Raw genomic sequence first — 27015 nt, forward strand, 5'->3', positions numbered from 1 at the left:
ACACACAGGAAATATGAATTTATTAACATTTCTATGAAAATAATATCCATTGTATTTTAAATAGAGAACTGACCCAAATGTGATAAATTAATAAGTACTGATAAATACTCAAAAAGTAATATTGTGCTAAATAGTTCAATACAAATAGTAAAATCACATTTAATTTACTCCAACGCTCTTTTGCCCGGTTTCTTTTAAATGTTTCACCTACTCCTTTCTTCGACGAAGAACCGTTGCATGTTGAATTTACAAGTTTCTTTCTCAAACCATTACAATAATGATCAAATATTGATTTTCAAAAACGATGCCAAGCCGAAGGTTATCTCACACCCTTGTCTAGGGCTGCCAGATTGGCCCTTTTAAAGCCAAATTTAGCAAAATTTGCCTTCTCTGAAGCAGTTTCGCCTTCAAAAATCGTATTTGGCCTTTTTTTCAAAAGCATAATGTACGGATTAAATAAGGAAGGAGCAAGCAGAAAATTACATTGATTATTCAAAATTAAAATAATTTATTATTAAGTTAAATATTAAATTAATTTAATAATGTTTTTATTGTAACTTTTTTGTCGCATTTATACAAAACTAGCAGGAGTGCCCGGCGTTGCCCGGGTGTTTGGAGCAAAAAAAATAAAAATAAAATAAAATGTTAGTAAGCAGGCAGGTTCGAACCTGTGATGTGGAGGCGGAAAAGAAAATGAAAAAAAAAAAAAAAACGCTGAGATCTTACCGCTACGCTAAGATGCGACAGGAAGTGAAAAGCGTTCAAATTAATTGATGTCAATTAAAAAGTTGACTTGAAGTGAATAAGTTAAGAATCATGCAGCCGTAGAAATAAACATTGGCTGAAGGCCAGTTAAACTTTCAGTTTGTGGGGAGCTGGTTTTCCCCACAATGTTGGGGAAACCATTTTCCCCACAAAAAGGGGGAGCTCTCCAAATGAATAGCAATTGTCTGATATGAAGGGTTTTCCCCAACATTGATCAAAGCTAATTGCTTTTCTGTAGGTCCCGGCCGGAAAGCCAGGCGATCCATTTTGCTTTGATTATATTCGCTTTATTTATACAAAAAAGACGAACAAACACACGAAAGGATGAAATAGAGGGAATTTTTTAAGAGTCGATCAAAATAAACGTACAGACAACATCCGTTCGCAAATCGTAGATATTATGATCTAGGGAGTATAAGGAAACTTCTAAATAAATGCAACATTGTCGAGACAGCCTTCGCGAGGACGGGTAATGTACAATACATATAACCCGGGCGTAGGGAATTGTCAGGCTATAATATGTGCGTGTGTGTGTGTATATATATATATATATTCATCATGATCAAAACAAAAACCACTTAAACAGATGAACGATAAAAACGAAGCAGTAAATTGTCTATGGCAACATAGCGCAGTGGATTAGGGCGCTGGACTGAAATAAATAAGGTCCAAGGTTCGAATCCTACCAACAGTCAAGCTACCCTGAAGAGGAGTAGGGCTCCGAAACACGCGTGTCCGTAGATTACTGTTTTTAAAAATAATAAAATTGGGCGACTTTCTAAGAAAAACACCAGTTCTCCGAGGCGGAGACATAAACATTACTATCGTTTAAAAAATCAAAACAAAAACCACTTATATATATATATATATATATATATGCATCCTTGCTAATGAAGCCAGGAATGGCTTTTGTCGCCTCATTCGGATCTATCGAATGGTGTTAATCATTACGCCCTGTACTGATAATTCCCGAACGGATGAAACACTAGTGTCTGTAGGTATTTAATAATTATTATAGTAAATAATTATGTCAGCACCTTTAAGAAACTCATTTCTTATCATTGATCACTTTCAGTGAAATTAAAACCGGTCAATTTAGCTCTTATGTGCAGATAAGATATGATTAGATCACTCTGACAGATGTTAAAAAAAAAAATAAAGGAAAAAAAGCATTTAAAAAAATGAATGTTTATATTCAACAGCATTTCTTGCAGTTAACGGTAGCCGAATGGATTAGGTCCTTACTAATGAGGCCAGGGATGGCTTCTGTCACCGGGTTCGGATTTATGGACTGGTGTTAATCGTGACACCCTGCACTGATGATTCCCAAAAGGATGAAACACTAGTGTCTGTAGGTATTTAATAATTATATATATATATAAAAATGGAAATTTAACTAACTTCTTGGATTCTTCATTTTTGGATTTTACCATCATTGAATATTTTACCCTTTACCAGATTATTCATTCATGTGAAATCACTTTCTTATTCACCCTATTCCCTCTGCTTCAGTTTTTGTTATCAAGTAAGATCTATGACTTACTTGTAGTTTCATTAAATACTTTTGCAAGCAAAATCCGATCCTGCATTTCACTAAATCCTACCCTCTGATGAGAAGGAAAGTATTTCTTCGAAACTCCACGGATTAAGGACTATCAACTTATTTAGTGTTTCCTTTTTAAAATTAAATATGTTTTTAACTCTTTTTCAACATGTTTTATTAACTACTTGTTTTTATATATATAAAGGAACTCTGCCTTTTGGATCATTTTGGACCATTTGGAATTTACTCATTGGATTGGAAATTTTTAATTCGACCCTTTTGGATTTTACCATTCTTGGATTTTTTACCCTTCACCGGACTATCCATTCATGTGAAATCTTTTTATCATTTTTCTTTTACCTCCTATTCCCCTTACCTCACCCTTTTTTTTAACCAAGTAAGATCTGTGACTTACTTGTAGTTTCATTAAATACTTTTATATGCAAAATCTGATCCCGCATTTTGCTAATTCCTGCCCTCTGATGAGAAGGAGAGTATTTCTCCGAAACTCCGCGGATTAAGGACTATCCACTTATCTTGTGCTTCCTTTTTTAAAATTAAATATGTTTTTAACTCTTTTTCAAGATGTCTTAACATGTTTTATTCATCATTTGTTCATATATATATATATATATATATATATATATATAAAGAAGAGCAGAAAGTGGATCTTGGGTTTACTTCTGTCAGCCTTGTAACCCTTGCTTCCCTTATTTTGTTCTTTAGTCCTCATATTCCATGAGCAATGTTTTTGACAAAAAGGGAAGAATTGCTGTTTTCTACATCAGAATCTATTCCATCAAACACTCACTGTTGGTAAGTTTTTGACCTTGAAGTATCTTTTTTTTTTTTAGTTTCTTATATCAAGTGACTTCATGCCTTGTCCATATATATATATATATATGCAAGAGAGCATTATAAAATATTTTGTTGTATTATGGTAATGCAGGGGTGATAAGTGCAAAATCGTTTGCAGTTATTCATTTCAATGCAGCACAAAAGGAAACAAATGTGGATTCATTCTGCTTTTGTACAATAATAGACTGCTTGCATGACTGGTATCTGACTCCTAGAGATAATTGATAGTTTCATACCTGGAAGTGTTAAGAGTCCAGTGGCATAGAGAAACACAAAATAACATTATTCAAGCATTTAATTTTAGATTAAAAAAAAAATAATAAAAGAATAAAATTATAGCCAATTCATCAAAAAAACATTCTACTTATTTTTAGGCAGTTACATAAACATCCTGAAAATCTTGGTGATAAAAAGAAATAAACACACAAAATAAAAACAATATTTAAGACTTTAGAGTAGAGGATAATTTATGCATATAAATTTAAAGCAAAATGATTACGTAGCATTTTTACATTTAATGTGCATGTACACACACATATACATACAGGGTGTCTTAGAGGCGGCAACAATTGGTTATTTTGAGTTCAGCTTGGTTTGGCAATTCATCATAAAGAGACTGACACTCGAGTAGCCCTTGAAAATTGTAAATGATACTATCAATTTTTGAGACAAAGATTTAATGAATGAATAATTACATGAAAAACCTGTCAACACACACTATTATATATATATATATATATATATATATATATATATATATATATATATATATATATATATATATATATATATATAGGGCAGCGTAATGTTTTTTGCTCTCCCTCCTTTTCCTAATTTTTCTCTCTTCCCCATCTCTAAATTCTCTTTCTCTTTCCCCCTCAGTTTCTCTTTTACATCCCCTTCTTAGTAAATACAAAATAGATGTGATTATTTCAGTTCAATGATGTACATTGACTGGCGCTCTCATTTGAAAAGGCCCTATTGGGTTGAAATATATTTATGAGATCAGGCTAAGTTTTTGGTTGTTTTTCCTTTTAACACACGCACATATACATACATACATATATATATATATATATATATATATATATATATACACACACATACACACACACAGAACATGCATTAGAAAAACTGAAAAATTGAAAACAAAAAAATTATAATCAAGAAAAAGAACTGTTTTATTTAATATTTGCTTTAATGAAAAAGTGCTGCCTAAATACACACATTATGTTTAGAAATTTCTTTTTCTTATTTTTCAGACTGTTTACATGTACTTGCCTAAAAACATTAGAATCTCATTTTTATTTTTAGGCAAATCATAAAATGGTGTACATCAAATAAATCCAATTCTGATGTTAACTGAAGTCAATGAATACAGTCCATCAGGAACACAGAAGAGCAGGGACAATATATATATATAAAAAAACAATGTCAAATAAAATCTCTCAAACTACACTTACCATTATAAGGTTGAATTTAACAACCATGAAAAATGCTAAGTCAGTATAATAAAAAGAAAATTAAAAACTAAAAAAGTTTGGGCAAATATTGAGATTAACAGTTTCTTCATAATTTTAATAGAATTAGTGTATTGGTGAGGTATTATATATATATATATATATATATATATCTTCTTTTAAGCACGTTTTGGAGTTAAAATCAATTTAGTATTATCAAGTAATGGGGGGGGAGTTTTAATCTTTTAATACTAAAATGGCCTAAAAAAAGATCTAGGGTATCTGTAATGGCTGCATGTCGAAACATAACATTAATGCAAATATACACCAGGACCTTCATTATTTCTAATTTTCATAAAACTCCCTGGTGCAATTGTGTCCAAGATGGGTATATTTGCTGACTCCATGCTCTAATATCGACATGTGGATGAAGCGAATACACACATATCTAAAGCAATGACCGAACCCTTAAAAAAAATGACCTCCAGTCGGTAGTAAAATAGGAAAAATAAATGGTTAATGCTACCAAGACAAAGCTATTCTTAACAAATGTAAGAAATCTTTTCAACTATGATTGCCATGTCTAATAGCACCCCACCGGAGAGACATCATTCAAACTACTAGGTCTAACATTCAGAGAAAACATGAATTGGAACAAATACATATAAGACATTAATAAGGCTGCTGCAAAACAAGGTGGGCTCTCTCTACTGAGCTAGAAAACTTCTCACACATTTTAGTATCCTATATCTCTACAAAGTCACCATTCACCGGCGCATGAAACATTGTTGTCACATCTGGGCTAATACACCAACCCATTAGTCTCTTCCTCTTAGAGTCTCAAAAATAATTTATTATCTAATAAGTCCTTCACTATCTACCAAGCTCCAGCCTCTGTCCATCACTGCAATGTTTTTTTTTTTTTTTTTTTTTTTTTTTTTTTTTTACATTGGTCTTGATAAGTGGTTATGCCTGAGACCACCCGAGAATAAGGGTTAAGAGTGTACAGTAGTCAATTGGACAATATAGTAATCGTTAGTAATGGAAATTAGGTAAATTTGTTAACTTAAGTGGAACGGCTGATCAAGAACTTGTTTACGTTGGACTTGAAGACAACCATATTGTAGTCAGCTGGAAAGCAGGAAAACAGAAGACAATTCCACAGGCGTGCAGTTCTAAGAAAGAAGCTTTGTTCATGGAATCTACGTTTAGGTTTAGGCACAGATAAAGAGTGGGGGGAATTATTGATAGTGTTGTTTCACAAGTACTTTTATAGAAAATGCTCTGATGAATTTGCTGCGTAGGTGCCACCTCGCTGTAAATACCCCTCACCGACCTATTCATCATCAGAATCCCACCCTTTTATTGTAGATATTCTTGGATGCTGGAAGGTTTTTTTTTTTTTGTTTTTTACTCTAATAGCATTTTTCCTTGAACTGCTAAACCTTTGGAATTCTCTCTGTTTCTTGTTTCACCAACTGAATCAACATGCAGAAATTTAAATGTAATGTGAACAAACATTTTGTTGCACAACTTCCCACTTAGGATGTCCCTTGTAAGTATGGTAAATAATTCACGGTAGTTCCTTATATCTCTGTGGCAATTTGTGCCTTTCTTTTTAGGGTGAATAAAAAAAAAGTTTTCCGTACCTTCCATAAAGAAGATGGTCCATCAAGGAGATAGGCACCAATATTGGTGTATTTACGGACGAGATGGAGGCACTCTGTCCCATAATCCAAATCATCATCTGTACACTAAAAAGCAAAACAAATCATTACCGATAAATACGATTCTCTTGAATTTATTTATTAAATTCTAAAATATGGAAAAGAAAAAATTATTTTTTTCACATTTTACCAAAAAAGACGCATTGAAAAGAAAAATGTATTTTTTTATATTTTACCAAAAAAAAAAAAACCCAAACAAACAAACAAAAAAAAAACAAACATTTTAAACATTCTTGTATCTTGTGTAGTTTCCGACGTGTAGGAGACGGGGAGTCTCGTCGTGGGCGACGAAGCGTTTCACTGAAGAACCACGGCAACACACAGCGAACCAACAAACAATGACAGCCACAGCGCAAAGGTAATTAACAAAGCTCAGCTGACTGCACGAATAGAAACGGAACCCAACGGTCACTGTACTGATCGCCACGAACGTCAGAACCCGACTGCCTCGCACCTCCAATGGACCGATTTTTATTCCTCAAGATGGCCTAGCTAATTTGCGATCCTGCGAGATTCCGTCTCTAATAAAAGCAGGCAGGCGCCATCTTGGAACTCTTTCTTCCGCTGCCCCGACCACAGGATCAGCCACCACCCCGCACGCCAGGCACACACGGACCCTCTTGCGCCGAGGGCTACGGTTAGTCTCACACTCCCCCCTGGTCTCCAGATCACATACGTGACACGGCGGACGTGGCCGTTTGATTCGAGCACTCCTGCGGAGGGGCATTGCCGGGACTTCCTCATCGGAGCTCTCAGAAGTGGCATCGGAAGCATTAGCATCAGCATTAAAGCTCGCAGTTGAGTCATCAGGTTCGTGGGGCACAGGTTGGATCCATCGCTCATCGTCGGATGACTCTCTCCTTCCACTGCTCTCAGTTGAGTCACCAGGTTCGTGAGGCACGGGTTGGATCCATCGCTCATCGTCGGATGACTCGCTACTTCCACTGCTCGCCGATTGGTCAGCGCTTAGAGCGGGCCGGACATCCCTTACATGGTGCGGAGTATCATCGACTAGTATGGCCTGTTCACTGATGACGCCGGTGACCCGCCCCCTCCAAAAGCTGCTGGTGCACCGGCCGCCGGGTGGCTTCACCCAGACGGTGTCTCCCACTTGGTACGTCCCCTGGGGTTCTCGTTGGTCGGGTAGACACACTTCAACGTCCTTGACGCGCACGTGGTAGTGATGAATCGCATCAGCGGGCGCACTGCCGCCAGTCACGGCGTCCTTAGGCGTTGTGTTGTATCTGTAAACCGCCTCCGCGATCGTACACTTCTTCCTGGCCGCGATCCTCTCCACGGTTCGGTGGCACCGCTCCGCTATGCTGTTGCCGCTCGGCACATACGCGCATCGGTGTCGAAGTCGGATCCCCCAATTGTCCATAAAATGCCTGAATTCCCTGCTGCAGAACGCCGTGTCGTTATCCGTGAGGATCTCCTCAGGCGGCCCCCTTTTGTAGAATATGGATTCCAATTCGTGGATGACACTGGTGGAATCCTGCCTCGCTAATTGGCGCCAAATCGCGAACCTCGTTGGCCCGCAGTCTATCAGCGTGAGGAAGTGTTTGTTGCCGTAGTGGGTTATATCCATACCCAACCGACTCCAGGTCGCGTCCACTCCCAGCTGTCCTTTCCGCCATCTGGCTGGGGCGGGGTCGATGGACTGGCACGTTTGGCACTCCCTGACCACTGCTCTTACTGCGCTTTTTGGTATTGATGGTCTAGCCAACTTCACAAAGTAGTAGGTCCGTTGTACTCCGGGGTGCCCACTGTCGTGATGTATCTTCCTGATTTCGTCCTCCTCGACGGAGGCAACACACAGAGGCAATGGCTTAGCTTCTTTCTTCATAGCCTCATACCATCTCCGTGGTACCTGAGTGAGCTTGTCGGTGAGGTTGTAGTCCGAGGTGACGAGCACTACGTCTACGGACAGGTTGTACTCAGTCACCAGTTTTTTCACAGTCTCCAGCCTCCGTCTTATCAGCATTTCGCTGGCTGCCTTGGTGCGTGCCCTGGCCTTGCTCGTGAGTGTGTCCGACACCCAATGGTGCACGCAAAGTGAGTCAGTGTGCACACGCAGTTTCTTCACTTCCCATTGAAGTGCCAGGTTAATGCCCTTTATTACAGCGTCGAGTTCTGCCAGGTTGATATGGGCAGCATCATTCGTCGGTCGCAGCCAGCAGGCATCCTCAACTACGGCCCCATCTTTCTCCAAAACTACACCGATCGCTAGAGAACTTGCGTCCACCCACACGCTCAGTTCGTCTCCCTGCACGCACCAATCCCCTGTGGCGGGGTCATTCTTTTTCACACTAGCGACGGTCTCCTTTAACATTCAAACCAATAGTTCGTCGGTTATCTCATCATCCCAGCCTTTGGTGACCGCATTTGCCCTCCTTTTTATGATGCCTGTCGCCGCACGAACCCATCCGCATACTGGAAGGTGCCCCACAAGTTTCCCGCCCAGGGAGAACACGGCACGTCTTGTGTAAACGTCGGGTACGTCGGGAACTGCGGTTCCACGCCTCCACTTCAGGATCCCTCGCTCCTCTTGAACGCTCAAGCCCAATACGCGGGCGCCATCCTCAAGCCGCTCAGAGTCCTTGCAGTTTAGACCAAACTCGGCAAGTTTGGATCTTACGCGCGAAGATGACACGATATCTTCGTTCACGTATATATCGTCAATGTACGCCGATGTTCCCTTTCTGATCCATTCTTCTTGTGACAACACTGCATTGACGATAGCCTTCATTATCTGGGGTGCTATGTTTAGCCCAAATCCGAGTCGCGTAAGACAGTATCTCTTCCCGGAAAACATCACTGTCTGGAAAGGCCACATCGCCTCGCCGATCCGGACCTGCAAGTATGCTTTTCTCAAGTCCAGTAGGGACACATTGGACCCCTGCCGGCGCCACTCTCGCAGCTTGCTGGCACAGACGTCGGCGTCCGCTGTGAACACATCAACGTGCGCATTCAACTCGCGGTAGTCCATTACCGGCCTCACCTTTGACTTGTTAGGTTGGGCAACTGTCATCAGCGGTATCAGGCCCTTGGGGGGTCCAAGTTTGTCGTAGGGGTATGGAATCAGCCAACCGTTCTTAATCCATTCACGGAGCTCGCTTTCGTATGCAGGCCTTATCTGGTCGGGCATACGGTACTCTACCACTTTGTTTTGTAGTTTGGCCGGTTCCTTGTCTTCTGACCACCTCCAAGTGGCGGTCCACGCCTTCTGTTGGTCGTCGAACTCCGCACTGAAGTCCGGCTGGTCGACTCTTAGTGCTGCGCACACCGGGGGCCTATCCTGAAACTCTACAACGCCAGCGCGCGTTATGCGCACGCCGCCCAGGGCTTTGATGGCATCGTAGCCTAGCAACAGGTCGAAACTCAGCGGCTTTTTGCGTGTCACCAGCGCTTCGACGTTGGCCGAGTTTCCAGTTCTTGTGCGAATGTGTACCACACCCACGCCGCAACACATTCGTATTTTTCCAATAATGGTAGTTATCCTGACGTTCTTCTTTTTCCACGCCCGACAGAAGTCCGCACACACTATGGTGCGGGAGCAACCGGAATCAAGGAGGGCTGAACATAACGTGTCATTAACTCGGACCTGAATGACAGGGAGCGCCTTGTTTATTTTCTGTTCGGGGAAGAGGTCGGCACTGGCACCTTGTCCCCGTCCCCGTTTCCCGCACAGTCTCGGGCCATGTGCCCAGTCTTGTTACAGCGGTAGCAGCGAACAGCCGTCGACCGCCTTCTACAATTTCTTGCCATGTGGCCCCGCCCGTTGCATCTGTAGCAGATGACATCACCTTGCGGGCTGGGTCCCTGAGACGGTCCTTCGCCACTTTGTGGGGCCTGTGCGACGGCGACTACCGGTTCCTTCACCGTCGAGTCATCCTTCATTATTGTCCTGGCTCTGTCCACTAGGTCACTCAGCGGTAGTGAGGACATGGTAGAGGTTGCTCGCAGGAGCAGCTTTGCTCCAGCGGGGAGTCCTGACAGGAATTTGTAGGCTAGGGCCCTCTCGGGAAGACCGCCGAACAACACCGTCAGCTTCTTAAGCTCAGCGAGATACACGTCCACAGTTTCGCCCAAGCGTATAGACCTCGTCTCAAACTGCTCCCATGCAGTGGCGGGGTCAGTGGCGAACGCCCTGTACAACGCCGCCTTGATACTCGAGTAGTCACACTTCTCCTCAGCGCTGAGTTGCTGATATACAGCGAAGGCCCCGCCGGTCAGCCGCAGAGGAATCACGCGCTCGATATTTTTCACGCCGGACAACTGACAATGTCACTCGACCTTCTCAACCCAGCTGAGTACCGGGTCGGATCCGTCGAATTCCGGTATCAACTTTAGATCGAACCTATCCGCCATTGAAGAAAAGAAAACCAAGTGTGGAGTGGGGGGGCCGAAATAGCTTGTAAGAGTATCTTGTGTAGTTTCCGACGTGTAGGAGACGGGGAGTCTCGTCGTGGGCGATGAAGCGTTTCACTGAAGAACCACGGCAACACACAGCGAACCAACAAACAATGACAGCCACGGCGCAAAGGTAATTAACAAAGCTCAGCTGACTGCACGAATAGAAACGGAACCCAACGGTCACTGTACTGATCGCCACGAACGTCAGAACCCGACTGCCTCGCACCTCCAATGGACCGATTTTTATTCCTCAAGATGGCCTAGCTAATTTGCATCCCCGCGCGATCCTGCGAGATTCCGTCTCTAATAAAAGCAGGCAGGCGCCATCTTGGAACTCTTTCTTCCGCTGCCCCGACCACAGGATCAGGCACCACCCCGCACGCCAGGCACACATGGACCCTCTTGCGCCGAGGGCTACGGTTAGTCTCACAGTTTACATGAAATATTGGTGCTTGTACTGATTGCGTCTCATTGTAGACAATATTTGATCAGTAAAATTTGCTAACAAGTTACGACAGAAAAAAAAAACAAAAAAAACCCTGGATGATTTATTTACATTGTTACATTTTTGTTCTTTCATGCAGAGTTGTTTAAAAAAAAAAAAAATCTGTGATAAAGATATGGCTTCACGAGGGAAGAGAGATGAAAAAAAAAATTGTTATCACACGTGGCAGTATTTCTTCGACAACCATCAAGTCAACTGGACAACAATAAACAGAACGCTTCCGTTTACATGACTCAACACAGAAAATATCAGTGATACGACCCCACCCAGTACCAAACACTTCCATCAACACAACCCCGCACGGTCCAAAACAATTTCATCCACACGATTCCAAACACCTCTGCCGGAATGACCCAACACAATCTCGGCAGTCACTTGGTGATTGTACGTCCACCACGAAATTGATCAAACATTTTGGACAAGACTGTATTACAAATGAGACAGAATCAAAAAACAAGTCTGCTACAGAAATAACCACAAAATAGTCGCTAGAAATACACAAAGAATTTTTATTGCAAAAAATTGAAAGAATGGGCCAACCAACAGCGTGTCAAGTATTTTTTGGATGAATTCACTCAGGACTATAGACTGGCTGAAAAGATGATCGCTTATGTGCAACATGAAAAGGAACTGGAATCTGATGGAAAAAGTTCATTATTTCAGCAATTACAGGAGCAATCGTACTCATGAAAAAGAATTTCAAAAACTATCTAGCAAATATTACAGAAGCAATCGTACTCATGAAAAAGAATTTCAAAAACTATCTAGCAAATATTACAGAAGCAATCGTACTCATGAAAAAGAATTTCAAAAACTATCTAGCAAATATTACAGAAGCAATCGTACTCATGAAAAAGAATTTCAAAAACTATCTAGCAAATATTACAGAAGCAATCGTACTCATGAAAAAGAATTTCAAAAACTATCTAGCAAATATTACAGAAGCAATCGTACTCATGAAAAAGAATTTCAAAAACTATCTAGCAAATATTACAGAAGCAATCGTACTCATGAAAAAGAATTTCAAAAACTATCTAGCAAATATTACAGAAGCAATCGTACTCATGAAAAAGAATTTCAAAAACTATCTAGCAAATATTACAGAAGCAATCGTACTCATGAAAAAGAATTTCAAAAACTATCTAGCAAATATTACAGAAGCAATCGTACTCATGAAAAAGAATTTCAAAAACTATCTAGCAAATATTACAGAAGCAATCGTACTCATGAAAAAGAATTTCAAAAACTATCTAGCAAATATTACAGAAGCAATCGTACTCATGAAAAAGAATTTCAAAAACTATCTAGCAAATATTACAGAAGCAATCGTACTCATGAAAAAGAATTTCAAAAACTATCTAGCAAATATTACAGAAGCAATCGTACTCATGAAAAAGAATTTCAAAAACTATCTAGCAAATATTACAGAAGCAATCGTACTCATGAAAAAGAATTTCAAAAACTATCTAGCAAATATTACAGAAGCAATCGTACTCATGAAAAAGAATTTCAAAAACTATCTAGCAAATATTACAGAAGCAATCGTACTCATGAAAAAGAATTTCAAAAACTATCTAGCAAATATTACAGAAGCAATCATACTCATGAAAAAGAATTTCAAAAACTATCTAGCAAATATTACAGAAGCAATCATATTCATGAAAAAGAATTTCAAAAACTATCTAGCAAATATTACAGAAGCAATCGTACTCATGAAAAAGAATTTCAAAAACTATCTAGCAAATATTACAGAAGCAATCGTACTCATGAAAAAGAATTTCAAAAACTATCTAGCAAATATTACAGAAGCAATCGTACTCATGAAAAAGAATTTCAAAAACTATCTAGCAAATATTACAGGAGCAATCGTACTCATGAAAAAGAATTTCAAAAACTATCTAGCAAATATTACAGAAGCAATCATATTCATGAAAAAGAATTTCAAAAACTATCTAGCAAATATTACAGAAGCAATCGTACTCATGAAAAAGAATTTCAAAAACTATCTAGCAAATATTACAGGAGCAATCGTACTCATGAAAAAGAATTTCAAAAACTATCTAGCAAATATTACAGAAGCAATCGTACTCATGAAAAAGAATTTCAAAAACTATCTAGCAAATATTACAGGAGCAATCGTACTCATGAAAAAGAATTTCAAAAACTATCTAGCAAATATTACAGAAGCAATCGTACTCATGAAAAAGAATTTCAAAAACTATCTAGCAAATATTACAGGAGCAATCGTACTCATGAAAAAGAATTTCAAAAACTATCTAGCAAATATTACAGAAGCAATCGTACTCATGAAAAAGAATTTCAAAAACTATCTAGCAAATATTACAGAAGCAATCGTACTCATGAAAAAGAATTTCAAAAACTATCTAGCAAATATTACAGAAGCAATCGTACTCATGAAAAAGAATTTCAAAAACTATCTAGCAAATATTACAGAAGCAATCGAACTCATGAAAAAGAATTTCAAAAACTATCTAGCAAATATTACAGAAGCAATCGTACTCATGAAAAAGAATTTCAAAAACTATCTAGCAAATATTACAGAAGCAATCGTACTCATGAAAAAGAATTTCAAAAACTATCTAGCAAATATTACAGGAGCAATCGTACTCATGAAAAAGAATTTCAAAAACTATCTAGCAAATATTACAGGAGCAATCGTACTCATGAAAAAGAATTTCAAAAACTAGCAAATATTACAGGAGCAATCGAACTCACGAAAAAGAATTTCAAAAATTATCTAGCAAATATACCCTGTGAACTAAATGCAAGAGATATACAAACTCTGTTGGAATGTACGAGATAGCGGGTGAATAATAGGCATCCATCCCTGGTTAGAATAAAATAAGAAAAAAATATCTAAGTATATATTTGTATAATAAATGTGTCAAGAGTCAAAGATTTTTCATTATGTGACAATTCTGCAGCCGCGCTATTTCACACCTTTTCACTATTTCTACAAAATCGATCAGTTGGGAGTGTAGCGATCAATTGATGACCTTAAACGTCATATAAAAATGTACAATGACCGGGAAACATATACCAGAAAGAACAGTCGGAAATAAGTCGTACACTATCCATTATGACAATCCAATTCCTACAGCTATGTACCTAGAAAACGGAGCAATAAAACCTTACAGTTATATGGGACAAGAAAGAAGCAACCTTAGTAGAAGTTAGTGTCGCCAATGATGCTGGGTTAAACAGAGCTGAAAGGGAAAAAAATAACAAAATACCAAGGTCTTACGTACGACATGAAAAGAAATTGGAATCTTAAGATCTATCATTTTGTGACGGGACACTGGACGATGCCGGGTGTCCCGTTCAGCTAGGTGAAGATAAGAATGCTTGTGGCCGGGGGGGGGGGGGCGTGCTGATACTGTGTCAAAGATTAAGACAGGCGTTTATGAGATCTTTGGGAGACAGGATATCTGTTTTAATGGCGGAAAAAAAAATTTTTCTAGTTGGATCTGGTGAGAATGAGTTTTAACTAACGTAATTGATTCGGACAGTCTCGAGAATTGGGTTCCAAAATGTCTGCTCGGAGTCGGGGACCCGTGGTGCTTAACTCAGAGACCACCAAGCTAGTTTGACAGATATGTTCACAAAACAATAGAGAAAGGGAAAAGTATAAGAAAATAGAAGGATAGAAAAAGAAATTCACAAGAGAAGAAAGAGAGGGGAATAGAAGATAATGGAGAAAAGGAAGGAAGATGCTTTTGATATAAACAACGATCGCCTACTCGAAAAAGAGTTGGAAGGGTTTTGGCAGTCTTTGGTCAGCGAGCGAAGCGTACACATTGGCTCTCGCCCCGCCTGAGGTGAGAGGCAGGGGCAGAAATCTCAATAAGGACTAACTTGAAAAGAACTTGTTCTTAGCTAGAGAATTAACCTGATATCTCAAATATACAACCTGCATCACGAAGCGCGGATAACGAAAACACGACTTTAAACAAATGTAGAATGATTGCAAATAATTATTTTATTTGGTTAAACGAAAATGACCTCAGAGTTTTTTCTTTGTTTTTCGATTGCCGGCATAAGTGAAGATGCAGTTTATTTCAAGTATGCCCTGACGCCAGACGACGAAGACTCAGACATAAAACCAGAGTGACGGCCAAAGAGGACAATGTTGCCACACGGACTTGGGGTCATGCACGTTTAACGTGCCTTGAGCAGCGGAGGTATGTTTTCCAGGGACCAGTACGAGTCTGGTCACGCTGGAGGGGTCCACCACTGGACGACGCAGGCCCGGGACATCGTTCTCGTTACAACGTGATGCACGTGAGATGTCTCGTTACAATTTTAGTTATAATAGGACTAACTGGACTCATGAAAAAGAATTTCAAAAACTACCTAGCATATACCTGGTGAACCAAGTGCTAGAAAGATTCAAACATTTGCACTTAAAGGGATGGTCAGAATCTTAAAAAGATCTCTCGGTTGGAATATCTGAGTTAGTGGGTGAATGTTTGGCATCCAGTAGGATGCTCCATCTCAACAAACTGATGAGAAAATTAAAAAAAAAAAACAAACAAAAAAAAAACGTCAGCTTTATATATATATATATATATATATATATATATATATATATATATATATACACTCGGGTTTTTTTTATATTCAAAAGTAATGGACTAATGAATTCAACGAGGTTGTTAGATAGTGCTCAATAAAAAGAGCTGATGATACTTGTTTATTGTTATATAAACATGCTCACATCCCGCTGCTACAAATAGCCACTTGTTTCAAGTGGCTATTTGTAGCAGCGGGATGTGAGCATGTTTATATAACAATAAACAAGTATATATATATATATATATATATATATATATATATATATATAACTCTTGAATGAACTCATTTTCGCCACAGGCAGATCCAACTAAGACATTGACACTCCATTCTTGAGCGCTTCTACACATACATGTCATAAAAGTATCCTTCATTGGAAGAAGGACTTTAAATTTTGGGGACCTCTGGTAGTAGCACAGCACCAAATTAAAAGACGAATTTGGAGTGCTAAATCCTAAATTACTGAAAAATGATCTCAAATTCATAGGCTACTCCCCCCTCCCCCACTTCATGTACATTTATTTAAGACACTGTTTCTTTTTAATTGAAAACCAATTTTCTTTTTCTTCAACTCCTTAAAATATGTTAACGGGTAATTATATTAATACAATGGAATGATTAATTACTAATATGCACAGATCTTTAATAAAAAGAAATATAAAATTAGTCAAAGAGAAACAAAAAAAAACAAAACAAAAACATCAAAGTTAATTTTGATGAACTGGCATGCTATTTTTTTTTTCAATAAAATTCTTTAAGAAACCTCCTCCAACTGAGTGGCCGAAATTTGAGGAAATTAAATAATTTACTGATATATTTTCTATTCATTGTAATTTTTTTCTTTGATAAGCATAAAAAAAACAACAAAAAAAACTATATATAAAATAAACAAAAAAAAAACAATTATGATTTTTAAAAGTAAACAAATTGTTTTTTTTTTGATGCTTGATTCATATATTTCTTTAAAATATTCCTCCTAACTCTGAAAGAAAATAAGATTTTTCCTACAAAGATTTTTAAGTAAAAAAAAAAAAACACAAAACAAAAAAAACAGTAATTATTTGTTGTGCCTAAATATGATATAAATAGAAAATCAGCAGGAGCAGTTGCTGTGCTTTAATGTGTCATACATAATTAATAAAACTGACCAAACCACCTAACAGAGACATTTCTTCGCATGAAGAAATAAACATCAATGTTTGTGAACGTTACGTCAGTTCACTTACAAATCCAAAATGAAAATGAAAGCACAAAAATGATGCTTAAATCAAATGTAAACTAAAAAAAAAAAAAAAAAAAAAAAAAAAAAAAGTTTGGAACACATAAAAAGAAACACAATTTTACCATTTCGTATGCTTTTTTGATGAGGTCATGCTTAAATCCTTGCGGCATCTCACTGGCACGGTAGCTATTTCGATCAAGAGATTGTTTTAGAAAATTATTGGAGTCAACAGCGATGACCGTTGACACCAAAGGGCGGACAATTCCAGCGGCCTGCAAAACAGATAAAAAGAAAATCAAAAAATGTTTTTTTTATCATTACTAACCAGCAGAGTATTACCACTGTCAACCAAGGGTAGAGTCTATCAGACATGTGTACAAAGTGTAATAATGTATGGAAGTGAAATCTGACCAGTGAGAGTTGAGGACATGTGCTGCATGGAGAGAAATAGTATGAGACTGATATAATGAATGTGCAATGAATCTTAAAATCAAGCTTAGATCTAACAGGCTAAGAGGAAGATTTAATCTGGACAGTATAGGGGTATGTGTGCAGAAGAGGAGCACAAGGTGGAGCAGGTGCAAGTGTAATTGCAAGGAGTGGATAAAGTTTTGGGAATTACCATTATTACCAACAATCAGAGTGTTACCAATGTCGACCGAGGAAAATGATGCCAGAATGATACAATGGATGTATAATGCAAGTCTTAAAGACAGACTTAGATCTGATGAGCTGAGAGGAATATTAAATCTGGATAATATAGGGAGATGTGTGCTTCGACGGTATGGCCAGATTGAAAGAATGGGTGAAAGTTTGTGGATTAATAGATGCAAAATAATTAAGCTAGCAGGGTCATCCCAGAGGAGAAGGTCAAGAAAAAAAAAAAAAACATGAGAAAGAGGGATAAGGATGGACTTGTAAAAAAAAACACCTGGCCAGAGATAGGTTAGCTTGGAAGACGATTTCTAAAAACTGACCAACACATGCCAGCATGTAAAATGGAAGTTAAACCAAAATTAATGAAGAAATTTCTGCTGAAGATTATTGGATTGTTATGAATTTGAGAGCGTAGATAAAGACAGCAATCGGAATAAGTACAATTATTGTTTCTTTTAATTAAAAAAAAAAAAGAAAAAAAAAGATTTGAGGATCATGATAAAAAAAAACAAAAAACTGGTGCTTATATAATCTTATATAATCTGACATACAAGTGAAAATTATTGGTACTTGTACAGTTTAATCAAGACATTAAAAAAATGAAAATATCGAAAAAGGTTATATTGTACGCATTTGTTTTGGATTGAAGATCTCCGAAAAAAAATTTCACTTAATTTGATCGAGTAGTTTTTTTTTTTTACAGCGGAAAAACACGGTTTTATGGGAGCGCAATGAAGGTAGTCATCTTTGAATTTTTAGAACACGCCAGGGGGAGATAATTCGGTTTAGAGCGCTGACACTTCCTCCCCATCTTAAATACTAGCTTTTCTTCCTTTGCTCGGTATCATAAATTGTTTTTCGCTGTAAAAAAATAACAAAAAAAACTACTTGATCAAATTAAGTGAAATTTTTTTCGGAGAATTTCATTCCATAACGGATACATACAATATAACCTTTTTCCAATATTTTCATTTTTTAATGTCTTGATTAAACTTTACAAGTACCAAATTATTTGATATAATTACGTATCATGTAAAAATAAATATCCTCGCCAAAAACCAGGAAAAATCATTAATTTTAACAAAAAGAGTGTTTTTTTTTTTGTATTTTGCTGACCTGCCATTTATTATGACTTGGTTGAATGACAAACTTTTCCCGCTTAACAGGATTTCCACTTTTATCAATGGCAGCTGGCAAAATATGATAAAACTGATTTTTTTTTTTTTTTTTTTACTAGCCTGGGTACCAGGTGTTTGAGGCAGGCAGGCTCGAACCCATACCACGAAGGAGGAAAAGAATGTGAAAAAAAAACAAAAAAAACATGACGTCTTTGCTGTTTTGCCCATCGCCAAACCGGAAGTGACGAATGTTTAAATTAAGGCTAATCAATCGACAATAACGGATGACTTTCGAAAATATATCGGTGAAAAAAGCGACCCCTCTCCATAGAAAAGTGCTCAGTTGAGGGTGAAGGAATTAATGTTTTTAGACAGTTTTTCGATATTTGTCGTCTGAAGAGTCGGGCTTCAAAACGATTCCAATCTCGTGAAAATCCATCGCCTCTGTCGAAAGTTTTAGGCAGACATACAAACATTTTAAACAGACAGGTGAGATTTATATTATAGACTAGCGGGGGGGGGGTACCTGGCGATGCCCGGGTGTTTTAAGGTGTGTGTGGTTTTGGGTAAATTAAAACTCCGGGGGGTGGGTGGGGGTTAAAATAAAAAAAAAATTTTGGTAGGTGAATATGAGGATCGAACCCGAACTCTTGAGGCAAAGTTGGAAATGAAAGTGTGAAAAAAAAACAAAAACGTACGACGTTAACCACTGGGCCACGGAGACATAAAAGGGAAACACGTTTGAATTTATTTATTTAATTATTGACAGGTGGCAGTAATAAAAGTTAACTCTGCTGCTTCTATTCTATTATTGAGGTCAAATAGAAGTCACGTAGTTAACTTGGGTTTGTTTACCCAACTTTGACTGTTTTTTTTTCCCAACAGATGCTGGGGAGGGGGAAAACAGCTCCCCATTGTCCAGATTGATTAGCAATTGTCTGATATGAGAGGAGTTTGTCCCCACATTGATCAAAGCTGCTTGCTTCTGGACATTTCCTGGCGCAATGCCGAGAACGTTGTTTTAGTTTGAATTAGTTTCGCTTTTTATACGAAAAAGCCCAATCAACACGCGATAAGCCAAAATATCAATAATTTAAATCTATATGCTCCACACTTTCCCAAATCCTAGATATTATTATCTAGGACCTATATAAACAGTTGTAAGCGATAGTAATGAACCCGGGAGTGTGTGCAAAAGAAGCCGTTGTGAGACATACACAAAATGGTTACACACATTTTGCCTTTTATATATATAGATTAAAAATTCTACTTAGTAGATACTGATTTTTGCCTGATACGATTTTCACTTGTGTCCTTATCTGTATAAGCACCCAAGCTTAATTTATTATTATTTAATGTAGAAATATATAAAAAAAAATTGATATGCAGAGTTATTCAAAGAGAATGGATTGATTTTCTCTTTATAACAAGTTAGTCGTGAGACTGCATTACGTCAACAATATAAGGAAAATTTTTTACCTGGAGTCTACTTCTCCATTTTGTATGAAATATTACCAAAGTTATGCTATGGAAACATTGATAACTCAAAAATTGTTTTATCAAACTTAAATTTTCCATGATGGTGGTTATTATCAAAAGTATCAGTTTCATACCTAAAATTTGCAAAAACATTGAAGTTGAAAATTCAGTCAAAATTTCAACCTTGACGAAACCTTCAATGTCAAGATCATATATGTTGCAGGGACTTCATTGGCTACAATATGAGCCAAGTAGTGAGCTTCTATGATGAACAAAATCAAAGTTATTGACAAATTTGTAACAGTTTCCTTTGACCTATATAACCAAAATATAAATCAGTTCTAAATTACTTCATTTGACCCAGATGATTTCTCATACAAAACATTTTTAAATAATCACCTAAAAATATAAATCATCATTTTAAATTGAAGAATATAATAGTTGTCTACCTTAATTTAAAAATGTGCAAACAAAGAAAAGATAAAAACAAAAATGACTTCACTGCATCTCAGGCAATGCCAGGCAGGTACAGCTAGTTGGAGATAAAAACCAGTGAATATTTTTTATTTTTTGAAACTTAAGTAAGAATAAAAACTGAACGTACGCCATGTTTTTTGGCCGCCAACACCACTTGCTGGACAACAGACTCACTCGTCAAAGGACGTACAGCATCATGAATTAACACAATGTCAGGATCTTCGCATACTAAAAAAAAAAAAAAAAAAAAAAAAATGAATAGAAAAATAAAAAGGAATTATTAAACAAGAATGGACATTTTTAATTCGTACTCATTCAAACTGTGTAGTACAAACATACAATTATAAACTTAAGCATGACAGATGGATCGACATCTAAAAATGCTTGGACAAATCATATACAAGTAAAAACAAGAATTCCTCTATTTAATTAACCAAAATAGCTTCAATAACAAAAGCTCTACAAAAGAATATGTGCAGTTAGTCAGATGGGATAAATACTAGTAATGGGACGATTCTAATACCTCCCCATTCCGATATAATTAACAATGTTGTTCTAAATTCCTAATTCTGATACATTTACCGATACTGTCCTAAATTCAATACAATTACAGATTTTGTTCAAGATTCCTGATTGATACAATTACCGATTCTAATTCCAAAAGTAGCTGAAAAGTTGAATTTTTTTTTTTTTTTAGTAGAAGTATTTAATCTTCATTTAGTCTTGATCTATGTTTAAATAATTTCACAAACTTCTTATTGCTTCTGCATTCACATTGCATAAAAGATTTTGATGAACTCATTCTGAGATTTTCATCCATAGTTTTCACTTGTGCCATTTTTTTCATATTTATCCACTTGGTCCATTTTTACCTGTGACATTTTTTCACCCATAAATTTTAGTTTTACTGGCAGTTTAAAATCAATAAATATTTATCATATTTTCCATCGCTGGAAAATTAAGCTTTAAAAAAATAGTTTTTGGAATCTGAAATTAGAATGAAGATTTTCTGATTCCAATACCCTAAAAAATTTTTTTTTTATTTTTCCAATTAATTATCCCAATACTAGTAAATACTATTCTATGTTCTGAAAGAAAAATAATTGTATTTCTAATCGATAAATATTTTGTATATTCGATTCTGTTTGACATTTTGATTTCAATTAGTCAAATTTAAAGGAAGGAGCGAATTTACTCTTTAATCCAAAATCCTCATGCTGTCACTCCTATCATTGTATAACAAATTTAAGACACACTTTGCCCTTATTCTTCAAGCAAATAACCAGCTTTTTTCTGAGAATTGAAAAGAAAATTTCTAATTATTATTCCTAGTAATAGTATTAGTATTAAGTCATCTAAATAAGACAATTTTTTTTTTTTTTATGAAACATTGAAAACCTTAAACAAAAAAAAATAAGTATCCATTTCTGGTCAACTTTCAGGTGTATCGTGCTAAACTCAGAAATCTTTCTATCAAACTTGGGAATCTTGAGTGAATTTCAAACAGAACTCTTTATTTAATCCGTAGGAGGTAGCATGATTTTGTTATGTCAGCCATGATTACAAGGACCCATGCTGTAGCAAATAAAGCACTAAGTAAAATTCAGTCCTAACTAGTGACACTCTTTTGGAGGTTGAAGGTTCAATCCTCTGTGTGGGCGATTCTAAGAATACAATTGCAAATTACTTTAGACTTTTACTTGATCATTACTAACAAAACAAGAGCATGCTGGTTCCTTGGATTAAATAAGGGGTTCCATTTGAAACTCTGTGCAAATTTCTGAATTTGACATAAAGATTCCTCGAGTGTGACAAGATACACCTGAAGGTCGAAGGTTATATCAACTGAAACGTTGTGCAAATAACACTCAAAATGAGAACAGTAGTCTGAATAATTAATTAAAAAGAAATTCCAAAACAACAGTTGTATGTGATTTGTTTTTTTTTTATACATTCCAATATAGTAGAACCTCGGGATATGGCATTAAAAATTAGTAAAAAAATACAGTACGGTATATAATACACATGTATACAGGGTGACCCCCCCCCCCAAAAAAAAAAACGGATTCCAACTCTAATTAGGCCCCGTTTCTTAGTGTTTTGTCCAAATTAAATAAAACTTTGGTCATAACTAGTTTATTATATTCAAAACATCACATCAAAACACTAGAGTCTTTGGCCTTTTTTTCTCTCCGTTCTGCAGCATATGTTCTAGATGGCCTCCATTTAGCTTTTGTTTTTTTAGGTCATCCTATATAATCAAATAACATAAATAACACCGTAAGGCAGGGCAAATAGCATAACCAGTGGCCGGAAAAATATTGTATTCCACATCGTAACTTGAAAAAAGTATGCTAGGACCACCGTATTCTGTTCTACTGTATACAAAAAAAAAAAAAATAAATAAATAAAATAAAATAAAATAAGAATTATTATTTGCCTCCCGATTTCTCTTAATTTCTTTTTTATTTATAAACCTGATTCAACAAATAGAAAGAAGTTTAAATTGTTCATTCTTTTTTCCAGATAGCCAGATGTAATAGAGTCCTAATAAGGCCCGTCATACATTAGCTTCATGTACTGGCAACTCATCATTTCAAAATCACTTTTTGGTACATATTAGGGATATTATGTCAATAGCGATTAAGTTAGCTAGTATAACATTTGACAGATACATTGAGTATGTGTCAATGATTGGATTCTGCAAAACAGAATCATTCCCAAAGATGCGTGACATGTAAGGTCAATGCACACGTGGCGGTCACATAAGTTAGATAAAAACGAGGTACGAATTGAGATGATGAATGACGTCATGTTTTTCGAGCTGAGAGCAAACAGAGGTTCTTAAAAGAAGTATCTGTGGAAGCAGGTATTTCCAATAATACTACAGAAAGAAAACTTTGAGAATTGACAAGTGCAAAATCTTACCCTATGTTTGCACGTCAATGAAAAATTAAGATAACTCAATCAATCAGCTAAGAGAACTTTAGTTTCTCTCTCTCTCTCTGGTGTGAATCAATTCTCTCCAAAAATAAAACCTTTAACAAACTCTCAGCAAACGTTTCCTTATGTTCTTTCCACATGAAAAGAAGTTTTATTTGTCTAGTTAAACACGAGACAATCGGCAGCCAACCATGGAAAGCAGTGAAGAGAAACAGCGGCATCAGACATTACTAGTGTGGAGGGCATTTTGATGTGCCCATATTGTGGGGACATTTCTGGAACAAGTGTTACGTCTTGGGCACAGCAACCAGCTCCCCAAGTGTTAAACACAATAAAATGATTGGTACATTCCCTTTAGATCAAGGATGGGTGAAGGGGTTGATATGTCGCTGATTATATCTGCTGGTGGGTCTTCCTTCAAGTTCTGTCGGCATCATGAATTGCTGAATGATTATAGAAATTAACAAACACATTTTCTTATAAAAATAGAATTATTTTATTTTAACAATTAAGGAACATTTTCTTTAAGAAATTGAGACTAGTTCTTAAAGTCAAGAGTCCAACTTTTTACATCCGCTGCACACGGAGACCAACTTCCAAATGGGAGAGTTTGGGTATGTGACAAATTGCCTTCAGAGTTCCAATTTCAACTGAATTATCTTTCTTTTGTGATGCTGTACATTGTGGTAAACGTGACAGCTTTAATGCAATTGCTACGAGACATATAGTCTATTATCACGACATTAAACTGCATCTGATAGTGAAGCCTCAATTAAAGAATTATGGAAAATGTATAGTTATTAGTTATCGTCGTTCTCAGGTTCATTCTGACCTGGAGTGGTAGCAGTATGACACAACCGTTAGCCTGGAGAGCATCTTGGCGTGCCCGGGTTTTGGGTATCTTTCTGGAACATCTGTTACGTCATGAGCACAGTAACCAGGTCCCTGGGTGTTAACCAGTATAAAACGATATACACATCCCCTTCAGATCAAGGTTTTGACATGTTGTCGGTTACATCTGTTGGTGGGTCTTCTTTTAGAGTCTTTGTCAGCATCATTACTGGCATGACCACTGTGCTGGTATCGAACGCTTCTGTAAACTAGTAAGAAACATTTTCTTATAAAAGTAGAATTATTCTATTTTCACAATTAAGGAGTATTTTCTTTAAGAATTTGAGATGCATCGAGAGCCTTTTTTACATTCACAGTGAACAAAGTCCAAGCTTCAACTTTTATGTCCATCGTTGATTGTGATTGAATCCAGACTGAATTACAATTCTTTCCTCGACGAACTTAGAAGGAAAGACTGAGAGGAAAAGGAAGAAATAGGTAACTACGTATCATATAGAAAGAGACTGAAATGTTATTTTGTTCTTAAAATTCTGGCATCAATTAAGAAAGCGTGTATCCCGATTGCATTGAGATTTTATAAACATCTATCAATCGTTAAGTCAGACGTGCGCTGACATTTTGAGATAAAAACATCGACTTGATTTTACGTGTCTTGCCCCGATGACAAGAAAATACGGGCAAAAGGCTTTTACATTTGGGGAGCTCAAGAGCGTCCCCAAAAGGAGTCTTTACCATTATATATAAAGAACTTTTTGTAATGGAAACAACATTTTATCTAATTACGACACGTTACTTTTATTTGGGACTAGCAGGAAGACCTAATGTTACCTGGTAACGAATGACGATCAACAAATGTTTCACCCTTCCATATTTTGTCATCAAAATCTGTAAAAGTGCTCATTTTTCAATCCTCCTCAGTCCACAATACACTGTAGTCAATATTGCACTGTAGAGAACCTACTGTGGATTTTATAAAAATTATTTTATATAATGGCTTCAATTAAAGTTTAAAATGCAAATATCAAGTATTATGGTTCAGTTGTGTTCTAAACAGAAACATTCATTTTGAACGCGCCCATGTCATATTAAAGAACCTACTGTTGATTTTATATGCCAGGCCTTTCTGCTTGTGTGGCAATAAAGCTTCTCAAATACATTTGCCATTTTAGGCTGTATAAGGTGTTAACTTTAGTGAAAATCATCTGTTCCTTCTTTCATCGGATTTTTTTCGATTATTGATATTAATCGAAGACATTTCAATACAAAATCTATCTAAGACCACTTCCAGACACATAAAGTACACTTATGTGAAATTAAAAAAAAAAAATCAGTCTAACCGTTTAGGAGTCCATAGGAAACAGAACTCGGACACATACACACGAAAAAAGTTTCTTTTATATAATATAAGTAGAGATAGAAATTAATCTGATAAAATATTGAGAGAATAAGTTGAAAAAAAGAATCATTGATTTGATACAAATAAAACCAAGCCAAATTCATGTATGCAGATAATATTTCATCTTCATTACTTATGTAAAGAAAAAAGAAAAAAATAAAAGAATGGGATCGGGTTAATTACCTAAAGGAACTGCTTTGATTCCATTGTAGATCGACCTGTGTCTCGTAGCTGCGGCAGTTGCCACATGGACTTTGTCAAGAAGATGCTGGCTGGCAACTTCTTGGAGGCTGTCTGTGTACTCTTTTGCGACGGTCACAATTATTTTCTGAATCCATGGTATCCTAGATAAACAAAAAAAAAGAAAAAAGAAAACGTGTGATGAGGATTGACTTAAAATCTTAAATATTCAAATATGTCTACCGATAGAATAATTGATAAAACATTGGCACAGATGCACTTTAACTCATTGGGAGTATTTTTTTGTTTTCATTTTCAGAAGAATGATACAGAAAAAGGAAGATACTCCAAAATTAATTCTTGTTTTATAACCAAACTTTTCTGGTGATTATAAAACAAGTTCAATAAAAAGGAAAAGTTACTGGCTCCGTAGATATCTTCGTATATTTGTGAAAAGTCGGTATTAGCTGATCACATATGGAAAGAAAAAGGAACACACTCCCCTTGTGGAACATGGTCAAAATGATTAACAGGGATGCAAGGTGGAGGGTCAAGCAACTCAAGGAGCCAGCACATGTGCTTACAAAAGAAAAATTACTAAGCAGACCAAGCCTAGAGATTAGTACGATGCTTGAGGATGGTCAAAAGCCAATCCGACAGAAATGTGGCACAAATAACACTCAAGATGAGAACAATAGTCCAATCAATACAAGTAAGATAGACAATCAGCCATCATCTAAAAAATTCAGAACTTTAAGTTCAATAAAGTAACAAAGTATGACAACAGAAACCATTAAATAATGAAACATTTACTGAATTTAATT

The 27015-nt window shown here is 36.7% G+C and overlaps 1 protein-coding gene across 1 annotated transcript in view; it reads right to left on the reverse strand.

Moving 5' to 3' along the window:
* Window positions 1-27015, reverse strand: part of LOC145259926 (D-ribitol-5-phosphate cytidylyltransferase-like) — a 108579-nt gene that overhangs the window by 13405 nt on the left and 68159 nt on the right. Inside the window, exons 2-5 of the mRNA XM_080117887.1 lie at window positions 26195-26355; window positions 20948-21048; window positions 17212-17361; window positions 6276-6380 (exon numbers count right to left, since the gene is read on the reverse strand). Of these exons, the coding sequence (XP_079974013.1) occupies window positions 6276-6380; window positions 17212-17361; window positions 20948-21048; window positions 26195-26355 (517 nt within the window). The remainder of the gene's footprint in view (window positions 1-6275; window positions 6381-17211; window positions 17362-20947; window positions 21049-26194; window positions 26356-27015) is intronic.

This window comes from Euprymna scolopes, chromosome 35, assembly GCF_053919585.1.
Source record: "Euprymna scolopes isolate OS-2025 chromosome 35, ASM5391958v1, whole genome shotgun sequence".
NCBI classification, from domain to species: Eukaryota; Metazoa; Mollusca; class Cephalopoda; order Sepiida; family Sepiolidae; genus Euprymna; species Euprymna scolopes.